We start from the raw sequence: 17,184 nt of genomic DNA, 5'->3' as shown, positions 1-17,184 counted from the left end.
TTTATTATCAATTTACAATCATGTATGCCAGCCTCTTATAATTATTGTTTATAATTCCTGAAAAAATTATGTAACAAATGTAAAATATTAAATGCCTTTCAAATGTCAAGATTCAGACTTTGAAACACGACAGTTGCATTTGCAGGATCACCAAGCAAAAGAAAGAAGCAGCCTAGAAAATTTCTTCCACTGATAGAAAAAAGAGATAACTTAGAGAATATCTCCAAAAGAGACTTACTCCTAAAACAGGATGGGCTGTCAAGCTTAAGAAGAATCTAAGTCTACCAGAAATGTCTCATTCTCTCAAAACACTTTTCATTTCGTTATTGTGTCTATTAGCTCTCTCACAAAGCAAAAAAACCCAAAAGAACAGAAAACCAAAAAAAAAAATCCAGAAAACCAAAAACAATCCACCCAAACAAACACACTAAAAAACCTCATCATTCTGTAATTATGTTATTTTGCAATTAAGAGCATCAAAATAAAATGTTGAGGTCCCATTGTTCTGTAGAAAGCAATTTGTGTGGGTATCTTTTGTCATGCACTGGAAGAAAAAGCAAGAATTGTGATCTGTGGCTGCAGCTGGAAGTTCCAGAAGCTTCTCATGACTACCTAAATTGTCTCACTTCATTTAAACCATACTCCTTTTTCCACAGAGCCCTTCAGAGCTCTTTAACTTCTCTTGGCTTTGAATTAATATCAGACAGCCAGGGAAGTTTGGCTTTTGCTTTTCAGTGCTCATTTCAGGTCTGGGCTATCAGGGCTCAAGGGACGGGTGCTGAGGGAGGACACAGGGTGCGGGGGGGGCGTACGTGGCCCGAAGTTCAGAGTCCGACTAGCTGAGGGCGAAAGGCTGACGCCCCTCTGCAATTCCTGGCCAGCTCCCTTCGGCGTCTGAGGGCCTCGGGCTGTGCTGGTTGCGGACTGGCTCACACCTCTGGTATAGGGGAGGAACGGAGCTGACCATTTCACCAGGGGTTAAACGTCGGTTTATTGAAGGTGTTGCGGGATCCAAACGCAGGGAAACCAACCGGGAAAAAGTTTTTCCATAGGGGGGTGAAACAGGATTATAAAGGAGGGGGGTGGGTACAGGCGGAACCAATCGGGAAAGGCGAGGGGATGAACTTCACAGAACTGACACTCCATGGAGACCAATAATCAAAAGGTAAAGGAGGTGTCCTGGGACCCCAGCCAGCCACCACCTCCAGAGAGGAGAAAGGGGGTGATTGACTGGGCCCAGGGAGGAGACAACTTTCACTGATAAGGGAAACCAGGGGAGGAGCAATTACATATCGGCAACTATGAATAGCAGTTGCTATAGCAACTTATCTGACAGGGTAGCAGTGGCGGGAAAAACTGGGGGAACGAAACCATTTTACACATAATAGGGGAGAACAATACATAAATTGGGGGAATAACACAAGAAACTTAACAACACACTACAACAACAGGGAGTTTTCTGCAGGTTGGTCTCACCTGATAAATCAGAGCCAAAACTCAGAGGTGCAGCAGCCCAAAGCTTTATTTACTGGAAGTTTTCCAAAGCCAAGGGCTTTAAACCTCTCCAAACCCAGGTTTTACATCAGGTGACTTTGTAAAGAGAAAAAGCCCAAAGCAATTTGCAGAGCAGAGTGAAATTAAACCATACTCACACATGCAGCTCTCCCCAGGGAAGAGAAACCTCAAAAAACCCAGCTGGGTCAGCAATTTCCTCAAGAGGAGCAAGCACTGCCTCTGCCCATGGCAGGGAGAGGAACTAGGGCACCTTTAAAGGTCTTTTCCACCCCAAACCCTTCTCTGACCCTGTGGAGAGCCTGGTTCAAGCATGGCTTAAAGAAAGAGGCCATGAAGGTATTCAGCTAAGGGAAAAATAAAAGGCCGCTGTAAAGCAGCAGTTCCCAGGCTTGATTCTGTAAATAATTAAGGTTCTCAGCCACCTTTTATATAAACAACAAGATTCTCAGATCGTTTTCTCCAAAACAGGCAATATTCTGTCCTTGGCTGCTCTGGGAACAGATATAAAGGTTTTGAGAATTTTTCATATCATGGTGAGAACACTGATCTCGGTTTCAATAAACAAACTTCAGGTATTGTAAACAAAAGGAGGAGCTGAAGTTTTCTCTACAGCCTATCGGGAGCTCAGGTTTTGCAATGTGCATGAAGTGAATTAACACTGTTATAAAAAGTGCCTGGTTGATCAATAAATCGGAGTCAGATGCTGAACCAACAAAGGTGGGTCGCTCCCTTCACTTCAACATGAGCCCTTTACCTGAGCACACTCAGACTCCCTGACCTCTTCTTGCCTGTAATAATTCCATATCCTCTGACCAGAGAAAGGCATGGCTCTCCCAGGAAGATCCTGGAAGCTGTGTGGAAGCTCTGGGAAACTTCAGAGGAAAGAATTCACACAATGAATGATTCTCTCTCTCTCTGTAACCATTGCTTATAGACAAAGTTCTCCAGAGTGTGCTATGCACCAAGAGTGGGAGAGAAGATTCCTAAATGCCAATCAGGTCTTAAATCCACCATATAAGCACTGTAGATTTCTAATAATCAAGTGTCTTTTCATGCCTTCTGATGATGGATTCTCTGTATCACCTTTGGCTGTCCCCAGAACTCCTCCAGTGATACTTTCCTACAGGAAAACAACCAAATTTAAGGACCAAAGAAGGTCAAACACAGCCTTGTCACTTTTAACAATATTTCTGTTTCCTATACTGGCCTACATGGACAACAAGATTGTTCTGGGAGCTTAAGGAGTCTGGTTTTGCAAGGGGAATATTTACTGTTGTGCTCAGCTTCTCCAACCCAGAGTCTGAGCCTGCTCTCCCAAGGAAGGCGAACTTCAGAAGTGCCAAAACAATTTGTTTCAGTGTTTTCAAACTGAAAACAAAGCTTTTTGAAGTTTAAAAGACAATGGCTTGTGCAAGACATGAAAATAGGAAACGTTTCTAAAGAAGAACAGCTCCATATCACCCAAATGAAAAATTCATTTTCTGGTTTTCAGCTAGAAAAGTAAAGGTCAACTCCTAGATAATGCAAGCAGGTTTGGCTACAATTTCAATTAAGAGAGTCCTAAAGTTTATTATTTGAAGTATTTCTGGTAATTGCAGAGAACAAACCACACACAAACATCTGAGCTTCAAGGTGATCACAACACACCAGTGCACTTCTGGAAAATGTGTCACATTGGATCAGAACTGTAATTAATTTGTTGTTAAGACAATTTTATGATAATTAATTTGATGTTAAGACATTTGACATTATGAACAAATGCCACCAGAGTTAAAGGTTTGGGGCCCTTCTTGATCTTTTGTTTTCTGCCCCTCATGATGTAAGAAAGCTGAAATAATTTTTGTTTAAATCTGAGGAATTTTTTAAAAATCAAATTCATTTCTCACAGGAAACACACTGGGACACTGCAGATACATACTGTCATAAGATTTCATGCCTTTAAGAGCAAAATAACTTGTGCTAAAGAGATGAAAATGTAATAAATAACATAAATAGGATCTGATTTCAGGTGAGGACTGATTTTTTGATTAATATGTACTCATCTGTACTCATATATAGAATGAGTAATTTCAACAAATCCATCAATGACTGCAATTATTATTCTTTTATGCAACAGCAGCAGTTTTGTATCCACTATATATTGTCTGATTAAGTTTTCATCTATTACTTTGACTTGTGTTCTGAATACCTTCCCAAAACTGTGTTCAAATTTAGTGCAACATAATGCAAAAAAAACCCCAGAAAACAAACAAACAAAAAACTTTTCTGAAACTGGGAAAATAATTTCAGAATCACTGGTGAAGGAGAAAAAAAAAATAACTGCAGAAGGCAGCAGATGTCTCTGTGAAGAATACAGAAATAGAAAGTAAACAGTTAAAGGAAAGAGACTGTAAAAAAAGAAATAACTTTTTTTTTTTATCTTCCCAAAGAGCTCAACTGCTAATTAAATTTTTATGCCAAGACTCATAAGAGAACAATTCTCTTCTTTTTTGAAGCATCACCAATGGGTGAGTGGATATGAGATTTCACTAGCTTGAAGGCAATTCCCTTTGTACTCCATTAAACAATCATGAGGACACACTGCCTTCTAAGCTGCCTGACACTTGGATTGATGTTCCTTTGTCCCAACCAGAAGTGCAGTCTATCACTATTCAAAAGTCAGCTCAAGCTTGTTTTAAGGACTAGATGTGATGAGAAATGGGTGCAGGCCTTGAACAGAGAAAACTGGTTTTGATCCTTTTGTGTTATGGCCCACAGTACAACCTCAGCCATGGTGGGCCAAAAAACTTCCTTTGTTTTAGTACAGAAAAATTTAATCTTAGCTTTTTGGCCTTTTTCTTCCTTTTTACATATTCACCCAACATTTTTAACAGCTTAGCAAGCAAGATTTCAAACACTTCAGCCTGATGAAATCTTTAAGGCATAAAAGCATTTCCATTAACTTGGAGAGCCTTTAACTGTGACTTTCAGAGCAACCCAAGGGAAAGAGGAGCTCAAACTCCATTAAAAACATCAATGAGCAACAGGTGCCCCAGTCCCTGGGGCTGTTCTGGCCATGCCAGCACTGAGTAAAAACGCTGCTCTTTCCCAGGTCTTCGAGGTCCATTAACTTCATTTCCATTTCACAGCGTGCAGCCCTTCAGGATCATTTCATGCCAGCACCACATCCCAGCCAGAGCCAGGTAACAGCTCACTAAAAGCAGGTTTGTGATGTTGTGGGCTAATAACTGGGGGTTATCTTTTTATGAACCCATTCACTGATAGGGAAGGAATCAAACAGAGCATAAATATCTTCACAGAGATATTCCCTGAGTTTCCACAGTGGTTTTCATCCCCATAAGCAGCAGCAGGATATCATGTGGCACCTCACCTTATTGTTTCCACCACTGCCTGGCCCTCAGCTGCATGAACCACACAGGAAAGTTTAAATTTCTGCCTGGTCCTGAGCATCAGCTGAAGAGGGGTTGGTTGGTTGGCAGAAAAAGGGGGAAATTGAGGTTTTTTGCCTTTTACTTTTTGTCCCAAATACCAAGTGACAATAACTGAGAGGACAGAGCAGTACACATAGGATGGCAAAGCACCAGGAGAGAATGAACAGGAACTTGTAGCACCCAGATTATCATCCCAGACACTCATGAATGCCCCTCCTCTTTTCTAAGCTTCATCTGTTGATAAGCAGATTTTATCCTCAAATGGCTCTGTCTGCATGTCCCCACTGGGGCAAACAACAAAAAGATAACAGATGTTCATCAACTTCACTTATAAATCACCGCTGGGGGCTTGTGGGGAATGACTTTGGCTCTGACCACCATTCCCTGCCTGCAGAACTCTGTGTGAGCAGACACTGCTGCCTCTCCCAAAAGCACAGGTTAACTGGGACTCCTGGAACTGCATTTTCCATGTTTCTACATGGATATTTCCTCCAGTATTCCCCAAGCTGGGTCTCACAGCTAGTAGTGAAAGCTTGGCTGGTGTGCCTGCCATGTTCAATTGTGCAATCAGCTGTTCTGCAGAGTTGAGAGTGGTGTCAGTGGTACTGAAGTTGGCAATAGTTGCCCTATTTACAGAGGATGTGCACAATTCATAACTCAGGATTTGCTTTAGGGGCTTCCCACAAGTGATCCAGGCTGAGAGAGAGAGCCCAGAGTCTGCATCAGCACTGAACACTGTTCACTCACCTTGGCTCACATTTGAATTCAAGACTTCAATTTTCCCTCTCTGAAACACACTAATAGTGGGGAAAGCATTTGTGTCATGTTATTTGATGTACCTGGAGAAAATAACTGATTCTCAAGCCATGAGAAAAGCTAGGTTTGTTTTCTGCCTACAAATAATAGGGGGAAAAAAACCAAACCAAATTCTTGGAGGTCATTTTACAAATTCCTGCAAAAACTGAAAAAATATGAAATGCTTGAAAATTCTGTGGCTGGCAGGTAAAATTAACAAAACTGAAGGAGAGGGGATAGTGATGAGGGGAGATAAGCAAAGCCTGTGGTTTATCACCTGTGGTTTATCACGCTGATTCTGCTCTCCAAGGAGCTGGAGCAATTCAGAATCTGAAATGCTGCTGCCTGTGGGTACCAGCATGATGAGATGGCTTTGTGTCAGCTCAGAGGTTAGCACAAGCAAAGACATCTGAGCCATTTAATATCCAAAGTAATTTGGGAAATCCACAGCTCCTCAGCCATCAAGAAGGGTTACAATATACCTGGCCAAGACTCAATTATGAATGATGAGCAAAGGAGAAGCTGGCATGAATTAAAAATATAACTTCAATAATATAAACTCTAGTTTGATAGAAATGTTCTCTGTAGTTAAGGCACAACACTGGGTGTCAAGAGATTTGATGTTTCCTGATATGGTTTTACAAAGCATGGTTGGGCAAACCATTCCAGTGTCAGTACCAAAGTAACACTGAATTCTGCGGTTTGTTTATTAATTGGACTTTATTAACTACACATGCCAAGTAGGCACTGCTGACAAACACCCAGCAACAGCTTTAACTTCTCCAGAGTAACCAAAGGAAAGAGTTAATTTTAAATATATATTATAATTTTAAATATATATCCTAATTTTATATATATATATATAAATTTTATATATATATTATAATTTTAAATATATATCCTAATTTATATTGCAATAGGTACTTGCAAATGAGGTGTTCCCATCAAACAGACCTAATGTTTCATTGCTTCTCACAGACTTTCATGGAAATGTGTTACTGTAAATATCATTTTTTAACTGCACTAAAACCAATTAAGTACTGTACACTCACACTGGCACAGAAACATCAGTATCAATAAATTATCCCTTTTTAAAAGCTAAAAACTTTTTATTTTCCAGTACAATGCCATGCAGCATTTACACCTACTATTTCTGATTAACAATTTGAAATCCCCATATAGAGCTTTATTGCGCCTAATAAAGACAAAGGGCATGGGCAATATTTTTGGGGTTATTATTTAATGTCACTGGCAAATAGAGGATTGGTTCTGGAGGGTAGCTTTAGCTTCAGATGAATCAGAATGACTTGATGGAAAATATTTCTGAATACTTTAAATTAGCTAGCAATTGCAGTGTGACATTTAATTAGCACATATGCCTCCATTAGCCCTTCAGATATACAAGAAATCATTTTGATTAAGAAAAGATGGAAAATAAATTCTGATGTGGTTTTAAAACACACACGCACATTACCACAGCTGTCATATTTCCCTGAAGTTCTAAAAAAGGAAGTTTCCAGTATTTTCCTTCAGCCTTACTGATAGGTTTGCCAGATCTGCCTGACATATCCACTGATTTTACAGGTTTATATCAGGGTAGAACTTCTTCCAAAGATGAATTGTGGGATCTCAGCACCTCAGGACTGAGGTGCCGAGTCACCGAGACCACCCTTGGGGGGCTCAGGAGTCCTGGAATGTTCCAGAAGTGTCTCGTGCCTGGACTTTGATCCTACACAGGAGACGACACCTGTATGAGGATAGGAGGGTTTCACCGGGGTGAATGGTGAAGGGATTAGTTAATTAGAGAGTGAGACACAGGGTTTAGGATTTCTGTACAGGGGGGTTTAGAGAAGTAAGATGGAGGAATTGGGGTGTGTCCTGTCCTTCTTCTTCTTCTCCTCCATCTTCTGTGGTGATGGTGGCACTTTGGGATTGGTCATTACTAAAAGTGCACTGGGAAATAAGGGTGAAAGTTATTGGGGAAAAATGATAAATATTGTACACGTAACTTTGGGTATAAAGATAGGTGACCGCCCGGAGGGCAGGGAGTGTGCTCATGGCTGGCTGCTGAGCAGAGCTCTGTCGGGCCGAGAGAAAATCTTTTAGATAAACAATTAATAAACACCGAGACCGAGAAAAGAACTGAAGCCTCTTCTGTTCCTTTGAAACACGGGCTGCTCCAAGGCCACCTCGGGCCTTTCCAGGCCCTCCAAACAGCCGAAAACCGGACAATGAATGGCCTCTCCTCTGTGCAGCCAACACTGCAAGGAGGCAACAGCTGTGGAGCCTGAGCTCCCTTAAAGGCTCAGATCTCAAACTAAAAACAATGCAGGCTCACAACAGGAGTCCTGCAGCTGACGAAATCACATATAAATGAGATATATACTTAGAATACATAATATCAAAGAGCAAACCACCAGTCTTTTCACAATGCTGAAAAAGAAAGAACAGCCTGGAGAGGAGTTTTAGAACCTAATGTTGGGTTTCTTTGCGCTTCAATTATATTGTCCCTGTTTTCTCAGCATTTGAATTCTCTCTAAGTAAAAAATTTCCATCCTGTGACAGGGAGGAAAGGGAAAGGATTATCTGACCATGCAAGAACAGCACAACACAACAACAAGAGGTTAACATAGCTAGGTAGTTGTTCTTGTGCACCTGAAAGATTCCAAAAACTTCCAGTCCATGCATTGTCCTCGTTAAGGGCTGAGCCTTTGATAGCTAAATATCATTAAGCATCATTATTGTGAATCTAGGAAACTCCCATTCCATGGGAATAAAATGGGTTTCCAGGCCTTAGAGTACTTAATTAGCTTCAATGCAGCATTTTCAGCATCATATCTTCCTCACAGGAGTGAGATGTTTGGAAGTGGAAGGAACAAAGGGGGAACAGTTGGTCATGCAGCACTGCAGCTTTGATCAGAAGAGCGGGGGACAGGAGTGACTATACTGAGCCACGAAAAAAAAAACTGCTGCAAAATGAGTCTAAGTCAGATATTTTGACTTGTTTTTAATTTTTACAACTTTCCTTGACTTAATATTGAAAGTGATCTCTTGTATTTTCGGGTGCCCTGTGGCAGGAAGGAATGATGAATTTGACTCTTGGATCTCAGAAGGTTAATGTATTATTTTATGGCACTAGATTACATTAAAGACACTATACTAAAGAATAGAGAAAGGATACTTACAGAAGGCTAAAAGATAATAATGAAAACTCCTGACTCTTTCCACAGCCTTGACACAGCTTGACCCTGATTGGTCATTAAGTCAAAACAATTCACATGAAACCAATAAAACAATCACCTGTGGGTAAACAATCTCCAAACACATTCCAAAGCAGCAAAACACAGGAGAAGCAAATGAGATAATATTGTTTTCCTTTTTCTCTGAGGCTTCTCAGCTTCCCAGGAGAAGAATGCTGGGCAAGGGCATTTTTCAGAAAATATGGCAGTGATCTTTGCAGCTTTGCCTTCTGGTCAGCAGAGTATAAAATAAACCATTCTGAAACAGAACCAACTTTGTTTTGGCATTTTGCTGCTCCTGGGGTGAAGGAGCCATTCAGCCCTTGTGATCCCTGCTCACATGGAGCAGCGCTGCCCTTGGAAAACAAGGCAAGGAGGGCAGAGCTGCTGCTTCTTGTGTCAAGGTGCAACTCTTCAGGCCATCCAGAAATAACCAACAGTGGTAGTTTTAAATAGAAATATAAATAACCTATTTAAATTTAAATAGAAATAACCACTATCCGCCTAGTGAAAACTATTGGCTCCTGCTTTCATTGCATTATTCTTATGTCATTTACTAAAAATATTATTTATGGTATTAGTTGTTGCCTCTATCCTCTGTTTTTATAAATATACCCTATGATACAAGATATTTCACAAAAGCCATTTAATGTGTGTGTTTGGGGAGGAGAATGGAGAGGAAAACAAAATAATGAGTTCTGCAGCCATTAGAAGTGTCAAAGCTGGCAGCTGTACATCATCCTAAAGTGAAAAACAGAATTCATATTACAGGCTTAAATTAACTAAGTACATGCCTGAATAATGAACCCAAACACACTGCAGACAGTCAAAATTTTCCTCTTGATGTTTTTAATGCTTATTTTGATTACATCTCAAACTGTTTTCAGTCAAACTCTCTGCAGTCCCCTGCACAACTACACAGCTTCACAGCAAATTGATGGAGCTGAGTCTGGTAAAGTTTCTTTTTTTTCCTTTTTTTCATATCTGCATGTCACACACTGTTGAGTGTGTTCAGACCCAGAGGGAAAGTTGGGGTAAATTCACAACCATGCTGAGTTTCTCTCTGTGAGAAAAGCTCCCCCTCTCAGTTATCTCTGTCCCTCATTCCCTCCCAATGACAATGCAGCACTCAGGCATCCCCTGTTCAGTACCAGCACAGTCCTCACTACACAAAAAACTTACAAGACACACTAAATATTATCCTTAATTCACTTTTAGCATCAATAATTCTGCCAGTTCTTTCCAAGTACTGGCTTTTCAAAGTCACTGACAGATTGGGAGACCATAAAGATCTTGATTTACTGTGCCAGATATGAGTACATGCTCAGCAGTAAGACTATAATTTTTATTAAATTCTTTCCCATAAGAACCACAGTTGTGCCCTATCTTAACTGTGCTTAGATCAAAGTATAAGAATCAATTTATTAAAGGAAAATTTTCCCCCCAGGAACCCTATCAGCAGCGTTCTCCCTGTAAAACATCCTCAATCAGGCTAGAAGCAAATAAACACAAAGTGCCCAAGCCTGTGAGTAAATGGGATTCAACAACAAGATTCAACAAGAGACACAAAGTCACCATTTACTCCTCAAAAAATCTGGAGCAGATGCTTTGGCATTTACAATAAGATCCTCTTTTAGCATGTATTCAGCTGGGAGTTTAGCCATGGATATCCACTGTAAATCCCATCCTGTTAGCAGGACAATTAGAATTCCTGCCATTAAATCCCCTTCCCCTTCTTTTGCTCCCTCTTTCCCCCAGACTCAGGGAACACAAATGAAATAATTCAGCTCCACAATTTAGAAGTATTGATACAACAGTCTGTAAAAATAATCTGTCTTTTGCTCAGACCAGAGTCTGCACAGAAAGACAGGTAGGTAGAGTTTCTCCTGAATAACTGTGATCAAAGTCAGTAAAATCCTACCCTACTCCAATAAATAAAGCACAGAACAATGGAATCAGAAGATTCAGAAAAGCTCTTTTCTGCAGCAGGTCTTGCCCTTTCCTCTTCATTAACCCTACTCAGTGAATCAGACTCCAACCTGCACCACAGAACAAATCTTTCCCTCACTTTAATCACATGTAAATTACAGTTTACAACAATGCACCTGTTTTAAAGCAGGTTAGCAAGCTTATTGATGTTTTCATTTCCTATTGTCATCACTGTTCGTGAAACTACCACTGAAAAAGCTCCAAGACTGTTCAATGTGCTTGGCTACCTCATAACAAAGAAATTATCAATTAACTGAAGGATTAGGGTGAGAAAAAGGATTGCCCTTGTTTTCTTGATGAGAAATGAGGATACACAGAAATTAAGTCCAAGACTGAGGATCAGAAGCCAAAGATCAGGTTCCAAACAAAGTCAGAATGATGGGATATTAAAATTGAGAACAGAGGACACAAACCAGTAAGAAGTGGCCAAATACCTACTTTGAAACTAGAGAGCCAAGGCTTAAGGGGTGCTTTGAATTCTTGGTCCAACTGACTTTTGTAAATTTGCAGCATTTGAGCCAGAATGAGAAAATAAATCTTAATGTCTCATTCTGGCGATTTCTTCTCAAAACCATCTTGTTTTTGCCACCTATAGTCACAATTTTCAGCTCAGTCTGTCCTCCAAAACTCCCATCCACAGGAGAGAGAAAAGGCAAACCCAGTCTGGGAGAAGAGCAGGGCAGAAGTGCAGCACTGAGGAATTTCCTCGGGTAATTGATTTTCTGTCTGTGTTAACAAGACAATACACAGTATCATTTCTAAAGGCAACACATGCAGGATATCCAGGAGACAACATCCCCTGACAAAGAAAGCGACTTGAAAGAGCTTTGCACACCAAATTATTTCATGCATATTCATAACTTGATTAAAATATTAATACTGTAAACTTGTAAGAAACACAAGAGGCGCAGAAACAGCTTTTATTTACTTACACCAGCAACTGAACATGGCACACAAACAAAGGCTGTCAGCATTCCTCAGTGCTGGAAACTCACACGTGTGCATTATATATCTGTATATTAGCCTGCAGATAAACATTTATCCCCAAGGGAGGCTGCTAATGAGACTCTGCTGTGGGGAAGATATCCAATTACTCCGAATGACATTTATATTTTAATCACATCCCATGCACTGAAGAGCTCGAGGTTTGATGGAGCAATCCTTGAAAGACTTTGCCTTTTTAATCAATTAGCTCTCTAAACATCAGTGACGTGCTGCTGACAAGTCCTTGGGTTAAATACACAACAACACACACAAATCCTCTCTCCCTGCCAGGAGGAAACAGTGGGGTCTTCTAAAACTTCTGAAACAGATGCAAAAAGTTTTCCTCCTAGAAAACACCAAAAACAGAACACTAACAAATAAAGACACCCCTCAGGCTTGCTCTGAGCTACCACTCAGTAAATTCCCCTCAGGAGAGATGAAAAACTTTGTTTTAAGGGCAACACTCCTGTGTAAAACTATCAGACTCGCTCACAAATCCTTTTATAATTGGCTTATCTGAATAAAACCAAGTCAGGCAAAACAATTTGCTTTCTTCAAGCAACCTGTAAGTGACAAATGCCACTGCACACATGGAGATGAAAGTTTGGTCATGTTTAACATGTTTTAGAATTAATCAGGCATTTTAAGATGCTCCAAGTCATAGAAATAAGTACAAAAATGAAGGAAAGCAGAGCTGCAAGACCCTAATTCAATCATTCTTCAAATTAGCATTGGATTTTTCCTGTAAACAGTACATCCTCATGGCTGGTATATTAAACAACAGACTACTTCTACTTCGGAGAGTTTACATGAAAACCTCACTTTAAAAATAAAACTCAGTTCTGTACTCACAAATACTCCTTAATAAGTAAAAACCTAAACAAAAATATGAAGCGGAAATTGATTAAAGTCAGGATTTGATTGGAAAATATTTGAAAGTTCATAAAGTAAGAGTCAAATTATAGCATGAGAATTTTCTTCACCTTAGAATTAACAAACCACCCATGTTCCATGAGGTCAGGTCAGCCCAGTCAAAAGGTGAAAGGATAAATACTTTGAAAGCTAAAAATTAATTTAATAATTAAGAAACTGGGAGAAACTGTGGAGCAGAACAGAAATATCACTATCCTTGCAGTTTGTAACTTGCAGTTTGAGAGCCATTTTCCTGAAGGTACTCAAAGAATACCTATTTAACTTTGCAGTAAAGTTTGTATTTAAGTACATTTTTTTACTGCAGTCACTTGTTTTTGGGTTTTGACTCTTTGTTGCTTGGAGTTTGGGTTTGTTGTCTTTTTTTTTAACTCCTGCTTCTCAGTTTCAGGCAGACACAGTCCTTCTAATAAATCTCTCTTAACTAATCCCTCCTTCAATACCTCTAAATCCTGAGGGCTAAAATGCCCTTTAGCACAGATCTCTGTGAAGGCAGAGAAGCTTGAGTTGCTAAATTTCAATACCTAATCTGGTCTTTAATTGCTAAATGAGCTCTCAGCAATTGCCATGAACACAACACCTAGAACTGAGTCAGTTGTTATCCTTATCCTCCCTAAATGGCTGCTGAATTCAACCAAACCAATACTCAACTACCAAAAATGTGCATTGCTTCTAAGGGTGCCCATCTGCAGGATAGAACAGATCTTATATAACAAGCACAGGTTTCTGCCTTTGATGGAATGACTGACGTTGATAATTATGGCAACTGGAGGGAAAAAAGATTGCCAGTCTTAAACATAGAAAACATGGCTGTTCTTGATCTAAAATAACATTGAAATTGGCAATACATTCAATTTCAGCAATCATCAACAGAAGTTTTCACACCTCCATTTTTATGAAATGACATTTATTACCAAGCAAAGCTCCAGAGTGGAATGTGCACCTTTTTCTTGCGCATTCTGTGGTACAAAACATGCCAGTCTATTGCTGTGAGTGACATGAGCTGTTAGGTTGAAGCCCAAAGACATCTGGGAGGCACAGATGGTTCAGAACTCTCAAACTGCTGTGGAACCATTCCCTTCAAGGTCAGGAGGCTTCTGACACTGCAAGGGCTGGTGATGACACAAAGCCATCCAGAAAGAGCTCCTGCTCTCCTGTCCAGCTCCTCATTTCCTGGCACTCAGCTCAGGGATGAGCTCAGCCCCAGCTCATTTCTGCTAATGGCTCTCCTCTCCCAACCTTTCCATTCCTAGAAATCTCTTCTGCAGCACAGCAGATTCCAGTCCCAGGGTTTCCAATTTCACCAGGGAATGTTCCCTCCTGAAAAGATATTCCACTGAACTCAATGCTCCATAAAAACCCTTGCACTGGCTGGCTGTAAAACCACAGGAAACAGAGTGTTTAAACCTCTGCAGCAGAAAAGTTTCAAAATGTAATTGCCACTTTAGAAAACTGAGAGAGCTACAGAGTACTATTGCAATAGCAAAAGATCATTTCTGTGCTAATATTGTCTGAATAGGAAAGGTCTTTTCTTTTGGTCTACCTAGAGATTGTATTCTTGCAACCATTACCAGCAAATAAAGTGCAGCTCTTCATGAAACTAAACACTGACCTGAATTTGGAACACTACTGTGCCCATCACTTTGAGATGTCAATGAAAGCTCTGAATGACCTATTGAAATACCAGAATTATTCCCCAGAATCCCAAGGAGGCAGGAGCTGAGCTGTGTGAAAATATGAGAAATTCTTCCACAGGCATTTGCCATTAGGGTGACTCTACCAAGAGCTTTTCTGTTAGCCACCCCTCCTCAGAGGATTTAGGAACCAAGGCAAAAAGAGTGGTGAAAATAATGGAATCTTTTAAAGAGAAAATAAAGACAGAAGAGAAGCACAACCAAGAAATGACTGATTATGATGGCTCATGATTTCCTATCATAGTAATAAGCTACATGTGGAGATCTCCAACAGGGGTGGTGCAGGTGATGAATTACACACAGGATCATAAAGAATTGAAAGGTTCTGATGTAGCATCAGCCTCTGAGGTCTTTGCTCACCCTGTAATTCCATGTATTCCAGAAAGGAGTTCTGTTGACAGGAACAGGTCTACTTTCAAAGTGAGATGCAACTGAACTGACAGATATCAAAGGCACCTCGCAGGGTTTTGTTGCAAATCAAAAGATTTGCATCAATATTCAAAAGAAATGAGCACCGAGAAAAAAATCAAACACCAGTAAATTGGACAAGTTATTAATTAACCATGAGAGGTTCAGAAAGGACTCATCAAAGCATTCAGTGTCGCCGGGTCTAACCAAATATCACAGCTTAACAGATGTCCTACACTGCCTGCACCTGTGACCAGCAGCATCCATCCTCAGGAAAACAAACGAGCAAACAGCAGAATCTGATCCCGGTTTGTGAATGCTCCTGAGAGACCACAAAGACTGGGAACACTCATCTTTAAACATTAAGCAATGGAAATGCAAACTTATATAGAGTGGAACTTTTCATTGTTCAAATGCACGCAGAATGCAAACTGCATGAAGGAAAGGGTTGAAACACACAAAGCAAAAGGATGCATAACTGGAAATACACAAAGCAAAAGGATGCATAACTGCTTTCTCCAAAAAAAGGCTGAGGGAAAGAATGGTCCTGCAGCGACAGCTGCACATATTTCAACAAGCAGATTTTCATGACTTTCCTCCCTGCCCAAGAGCGTGCGGAGAAGCTCCCAAACCCTTTCTCACACGTTCCAGCTCCCGCTCAGCCCCGGCCCCGGCGCTGCCGCTGCCGCCAGACCCGGCTGTGGGAGCGCATCCACAACCCCGCCAGGTGAGACTTTATCCCACAGACTGCAGCAAACCCACCAGCACCTCTGAGGCTGCACTGTTCTGGCCGGTCGCTGTTTGCACACTTCTCCCACAAACAGCAGCTTCTCCAAGAAAAATTCCACTCGGCTCTTCGGCAAAACGCCGCGGCTGGGAGAGTTCCCTCAAAGACTCACTTGGGCGAAATATTCCACCCCCGAGCATCCCAGAGAAGGCACCGGCGGCAGCTCCGGCATCCCGAGGGATGGCCGGAGCCCACCGGGCGAGCCCCGCACCTCCATCCCGTACCTCCATCCCGCACCTGTATACCGCCCTGCCCGCGGCACCCGGCTGACAGCCCGCCCCGGAGCAAAGTTGCCGCGGTGCCGCCGCCCGCCCGGCGCTACTCACACGAAGACCCCGAAGAGCAGCACCCGTATGCCGATCTCGATCGCCAGCTCCCGCATGGTGGGGCCGGCGCTCCGCAGCCCCCTCCGCCGCCTCTCACGCCCGGAGACAGCGGGGCCGCCCGAGGCCGCCGGTCCCAGAGCGCCGGGGCCCCGCGCAGAGCCCGGCCGGGCGCAGCCCCGGCCCCGCCATCCCGCGGCCGCCGCGCTGTGAGGGGACGGCGGCCTCGGCGCTGTGAGGGGCGCGGCGCCGGCGCGGCGGAGCCCAGCGCCGGGGGAGGGTCCCGGTGACGGCGCCGGTGACTAACGCGGTGTCCCCGCTCGGGGGGAGGGTCCCGCTGACTAACGCGGTGTCCCCGCTCGGGGGAGGGTCCCGGGGATCCTGGGGATTTCCCCTGCCCGCCTCCCCGCCCGCCCCCGCAGCGCTGCCGAGCGGAGCCGCAGCCGGAGCCGAGCCGGGTCCGTCCCGCCCGCCCTCGGGGCCGCCCTGCGCCACAGCCTAACGCGGGGAAGGGGCGCCGTGAGAGCGACTTTGGTGCCCCTTTCAGCGCAGAGCTCCCCGTCCTTCCCTGGAGGGCCATGCACCCATCGGTGCGAGGGGCTGACATGCCGGGGCACCACTGCCACACGCTGGATTGCAGCTCCGGCCGTGGGCTGGCGTTCCGGTGCTCATCCCTGGCTCCTAATGAAACCCCGCGCTTGGAAAAGATGGAGAAGAACAATAATGAATGGGGCCGGCGGGAGGGAGCATCGCCGCGCACAGATAACACCGGTGTTCATAAAAACTCCAATTGCCGGCCCGTTTGCAAAGGGCAATCACACACTACACCACCCGGGCTGGGCTTGGCCCATTCACTTTTTCTTTGTATAAAGGATTAACAGTGTCTGAACACGCTCTAATGGATGTATTTATGTAGCAGGCTTCTCACCTGCTCACACATCCGTGCCGTTTAAACCCTACTCTTCATTGTTAATGCAGATAAGCCAGCGGTGTCCCTTGGTCAGATTCTGCATAGTATGTGATATTATAGCCAAAAGGTGTCATTAATTCAGTGCCTGCTCTTTCAGAGATGAGTTTAGCTAAACATGC

The 17,184-nt window shown here is 42.7% G+C and overlaps 1 protein-coding gene across 2 annotated transcripts in view; it reads right to left on the bottom strand.

Annotated features, from left to right (window-relative positions):
• The window catches only part of PLPP4 (phospholipid phosphatase 4), a 48,703-nt gene extending 31,834 nt beyond the window's left edge, over nt 1–16,869 (bottom strand). Inside the window, exon 1 of one of the 2 annotated variants that reach the window (XM_074545315.1) lies at nt 16,599–16,869. In XM_074545315.1, the coding sequence (XP_074401416.1) occupies nt 16,599–16,702 (104 nt within the window). In that variant the 5' untranslated portion in view covers nt 16,703–16,869. Of the gene's footprint in view, nt 1–16,098; nt 16,501–16,598 lie in introns of those variants that run through there. The other variant, XM_074545316.1, reaches the window with a different exon arrangement.
• Nucleotides 16,870–17,184: the final 315 nt, after the last annotated feature.

Source organism: Zonotrichia albicollis, chromosome 7, assembly GCF_047830755.1.
Source record: "Zonotrichia albicollis isolate bZonAlb1 chromosome 7, bZonAlb1.hap1, whole genome shotgun sequence".
Taxonomy (NCBI): Eukaryota; Metazoa; Chordata; class Aves; order Passeriformes; family Passerellidae; genus Zonotrichia; species Zonotrichia albicollis.
Note: the sequence above shows the minus strand (reverse complement) of the source record. Positions and strands in the feature narration are given on the sequence as shown.